The sequence below is a fragment of the Frankliniella occidentalis genome, unplaced genomic scaffold, assembly GCF_000697945.3.
Source record: "Frankliniella occidentalis isolate FOCC.00 unplaced genomic scaffold, Focc_3.1 Scaffold3, whole genome shotgun sequence".
Lineage (NCBI taxonomy): Eukaryota > Metazoa > Arthropoda > Insecta > Thysanoptera > Thripidae > Frankliniella > Frankliniella occidentalis.
The window spans coordinates 2,767,631-2,771,704 of record NW_026267133.1 but is presented as its reverse complement, the minus strand read 5'-3'; the positions used below and the strand labels follow the sequence as shown (position 1 = coordinate 2,771,704).

The 4,074-nt window shown below is 49.4% G+C and overlaps 2 protein-coding genes across 2 annotated transcripts in view; one reads left to right on the top strand and one right to left on the bottom strand.

Annotated features, from left to right (window-relative positions):
* The window catches only part of LOC113204646 (G protein-coupled receptor kinase 1), a 38,072-nt gene that overhangs the window by 29,095 nt on the left and 4,903 nt on the right, over window positions 1-4,074 (bottom strand). The gene's annotated exons all lie outside the window — the stretch shown is intronic.
* The window catches only part of LOC113204658 (HEAT repeat-containing protein 6), a 17,816-nt gene continuing 15,745 nt past the window's right edge, over window positions 2,004-4,074 (top strand). Inside the window, exons 1-7 of the mRNA XM_026419907.2 lie at window positions 2,004-2,239; window positions 2,435-2,542; window positions 2,618-2,758; window positions 2,844-3,083; window positions 3,174-3,392; window positions 3,458-3,736; window positions 3,832-4,022. Of these exons, the coding sequence (XP_026275692.1) occupies window positions 2,063-2,239; window positions 2,435-2,542; window positions 2,618-2,758; window positions 2,844-3,083; window positions 3,174-3,392; window positions 3,458-3,736; window positions 3,832-4,022 (1,355 nt within the window). The 5' untranslated portion in view covers window positions 2,004-2,062. The remainder of the gene's footprint in view (window positions 2,240-2,434; window positions 2,543-2,617; window positions 2,759-2,843; window positions 3,084-3,173; window positions 3,393-3,457; window positions 3,737-3,831; window positions 4,023-4,074) is intronic.

Below are 4,074 nucleotides of genomic sequence, written 5' to 3'. Positions count from 1 at the left end.
GTCTAAAAATAACAACAGTCGAACAACTCGCCGAACCACCCGGGGGGGGGGGGGGGGCAGAGCAATGGCAGCAGTCGCACTCGGCCCGGCCGCAAGGAGGCGTTCAACAACCGCAAGGCCCGCGGGGCCCGGGCGTCGCGACGCCTATTCCATCCGTACTCTGCCACAATAAGCAACACAGAGCGTCGCACCATCGGCCGCATACTGCCGCACAGTTTCCTGCTTCTTTGAGGCCGCACCCGCGTGACGTCAGTGTCAGCCAGTAGTCAGTAGTGTCAGTCAGTCAGCCAGAGTCAGTCGACCCATCTGCCGCGGCGGCCAGCTGTCAGCTGCGAAGAGGCAGCGGCGGCAGGCCGCTGTGGGCCGGCGCGAGGCAGCGAGCGCCTGACCGCCGGCAGGTAGGCAACCCAACGACACACCCGCGCGCGCCGCCGGCCTACCGCGGGGTGCGCAGGGGCCCCGGCCCATGGCCCGGCCGGCCGGCGGGGGAAGCACCAGCGGAGGAGCGCTGTGTGCGCGCCGTGCGCGGGGGACTGCGGTGGTGGACGTATGACGCCTCAAATGAGCCACTTTGTCGTCCTTCCGGCCGCCGCGCCGACCGCAAGGGGTGCGTTTTCTAGGGATGGCGTCGAAATGATTGGTGTTTGGAAGGGAGAAATTTAAAAAAATGACTAAAAAAGAAAAGAAAAATGTGCTGAAGATTCGTCATTTGGCGACCAGTAAACAATATGCTGCAATAGCTAGGCAGAGGGGTGGGAAGTGTATTTTGCCTTGAAGGGTTGGCAGGGAATGCAATTCAGAATGAAATGAGAAGGCACGCCAATTATTGTTTAACAACTCCCCGTACAATAAACAAACATGTCACGAAGGATAACAAGAGTGATGCACATGCAAAAACCACAGTTAAAGAGAAAACTAATGGCAAGGTAATGAATGTGTCTTGGTAGTGTTGTGGTTTGACCACCTACAGATGTCAAACTGTTTCATAAATAACCTACAGTAATGGAAATGTTTAAGTGTACCATTCAACCCAAAGAGAGTAAGCCGTACAAAAATGATTAGGGTCAAAGATTGTCACCCCAGGACTCTTGTAAACACTCCAGTGTTTATGGTACCATAACCCAATTGCTAGACTGTCACTTGCTGGACAAGGCAGTCTTTGTGAGGCTGTCCTGGGCCTTGGTTCCACCCCCAGCTGTTCAAAGGGGTTGAATTTCCATCCCCAAAACTAACCCCGACCTCGTCCTCAGCTGCTCCAGCTGCCCACCTGTCCCTCCTCAGGCTGATTGTCACAGGGGGTCCTGCAGGGGCCGTCCTCAGCCTTGGCGATGCAGCCCTGGCCTGCTCTCCTGCAGACCCCGTCGGACGGAGGGAGGTAGGGTTAGGGTCCGAGTCGGGACTGGAGGGCGGGCGAACTGGGCCCAAACTCACCTCGGATCCGGGAGAATGATCTTCTTGCTTGCTCTTGCGGCCGGAGTGCACTTGCTCTTCTCCATCGCCATCAAGTAGCTCACGTCCGCGAGGACGGCCTCCAGATCCGCCATTTTGACACTTTCTGCTATTCACTGGGGGGCTAGGGGTATCCACAACAAACACTCTGCATGCCCGGGGCCCGGTTAGGCTCTCAAGAAGCGCGGCGGCAACCAGGGCGAGGTTCAACGCGCACCCGAGGGGACAACGTACGCGGCCACATTTCCACCTCGGCGACGAAGAGGACGAGAAACCGTCTCATCCATGAGCAGGCTGGGCCTGCCTCAGCCTTCACCACGGTAAACACAAATAGCAGAAACGGCACGGCCAGCAGAAAAGAAGCGTCTGCTCCTATTGGTCGGTGAGGCAGGGGGTGAGCCAACACCCCGGACGCAAAGTGCGAATTCTCGCTAAAGTTAACTGGCTCGAAGTCGTTCAAAATGATAGTGACGGCGGCTCAAGCTGATTGAGCCCGATTTTTACTTCGTCTGTGCCTGTGACCTTACATCTCCATCGTCGAGGTTGACGGAGTCTTTGCAGCCGTTTTGCAAGTTCTTTTGGGCTGTCAGACTGCCGTCCTGATGATGTAACAATGGCTGCCCTCGGCAGAACTGTAGGAAATGACAACACTTCTAAATTTCAATTAATTGCCCAAAAGTTTTCGTCCCTCGTATATGGTCGTAGTGAGGGAGACAGGCAAATTGTTAATGCACTGCTCGACGATTTGAACGCCCTCGACTTTAGTCGGACCGTCGTTACGAATGTCGATGTACGTAACTTTGTTAAGCGAGGTTGTGGTTCCCTGTGTTTACTGGTTGACGGCACTACCATCCGAGTCCAAGTGCTGTATCTTTTGACTTTTATGTCTATCCAAAGAGTGTCATGACAGTTTTTAGTCAACACATGTATCTGTAGCCACTAAAGATTTCCTGCAGAAGGTTTAAATGTTTGTGTTTAATTTCAGAAAGCTGTTTTGATCATTAACCAGTGTTGTTCGCTTGTTCCTTCAAATGACACTTTTCTGGTTGCCAAAGGCTGTCACCTCATCAATAATCTTGTGGAGAAACAAGAAGTAAGAACGTTGCTTTTTTTTCTAGTTTTAATATTATGTGCTCCCTTTTAAATCATGCGACGTTCATGTTAATAGGTTCGAGTCGAAGGCCGTACTTTGACAGTTGCAATACAATGGTGCATTCAGGCCCTCAAACAATGCCCAAGTGTTGCTTCTCAAGATGTTTTGGCTGCCCTTGGAGTTCTTATCAGAGGAAATGGCTCAAAGGTCCAAGAGGTAAAGTTTATTACTTCAGATCAGTAAGATAATAGTAATCATTGATAACAATTATTCAAAATTATATTTCAATCTCTAAATATAGCACAGCCAAGCAATTCTCGCCATTTTGTCTCCTCTGCTGAATACTACACTTGAGTTCAGTGGCCTTTCATCTCCATGGGAGCTCAAATTAGCAGCCCTTCATTGCCTTGAAGCATTAAGCGCTCCACCCGTTGATGGCACTCCCTCAGAAGCAGAATACCTAGAAACCTGTCTTAAATTATTTTGCAACCAGCTCAACATGGACAAACATCCAGATCAGCATGAAAGTAACCACTGTAAGGTATGTTAAAAAGGACTTTCTTTCCACTCCTATGGTCAACTATCCTTACCAATAATGACTTCTTCACACACATTTCCTGTCTTTGTTTAGATTATTTTGCCTGCCTTACGAGGAATTGAAAATGTGGTTGTTCAATCATCTGCTACGGGCGACCTGGTTGGAGATGTAATAGGCACTTCAAAGGCTTTTATGTTGTTTGGCTTACCTTCTTATCAAGCCATAAAACCATCTAGAGTATTACCAGCTGCTGTACCGATTTGTGATGTACCACCTCCAGTGGCCCGGGGTCCAAAAACAATAAAAGGAGTGGTAAGTGTAGTTGCATGCGACAAAGTTGTATATAGGAGAATAAATCTAATAACAATCCTTCTCAGGGAAGCCGCACAAGGCCGCCCAGAAAACGGTCAACACCTGCTAAAAAGAAATCTGATTTAAATGAGGATGATGATGACGGTCCCCATATGGCTCCATCCTTGCCACCTCAGATTCCCCACTCAGATGTATCATGGCCATATGGATCAACTGGGCTTGATTGCTCTTGGAGAACTAGTGATTCTGATTATTCTGATTCTGAGGCACCAGGATCCCGACTACGCTCGCATCACGCCCGAATCCGCCAAGCTTCCTTGCAACTTTTGCTTGCACTAATCAAGGTATGTAAATGAAAGTCTTAATAATAACATGTGCTGTGAGTGTCAGGAGAGGTGTCTGTTTATACTAATTATCATGATCCTATGGTATATCTCAGGTAACTGACAGGCGAGTCATGTGCGGATATTGGTGGAGCCTCCTGCCTGATGGCTTACAAGCAACAAACACTCGGACACTCATCACTTGTCTTTTGAGAGACCCTTCCCCTCGATGCAGAACTGCCGTTCTTATTGTGCTGTGGACCTTGTTAGTTGGATCTAGGTCATATTTACAACAGGCAGAACATGGGTAAGAAGCTGCCTTATTTTCTGGTTCAAGTATTCTTTAATACAAATATTAA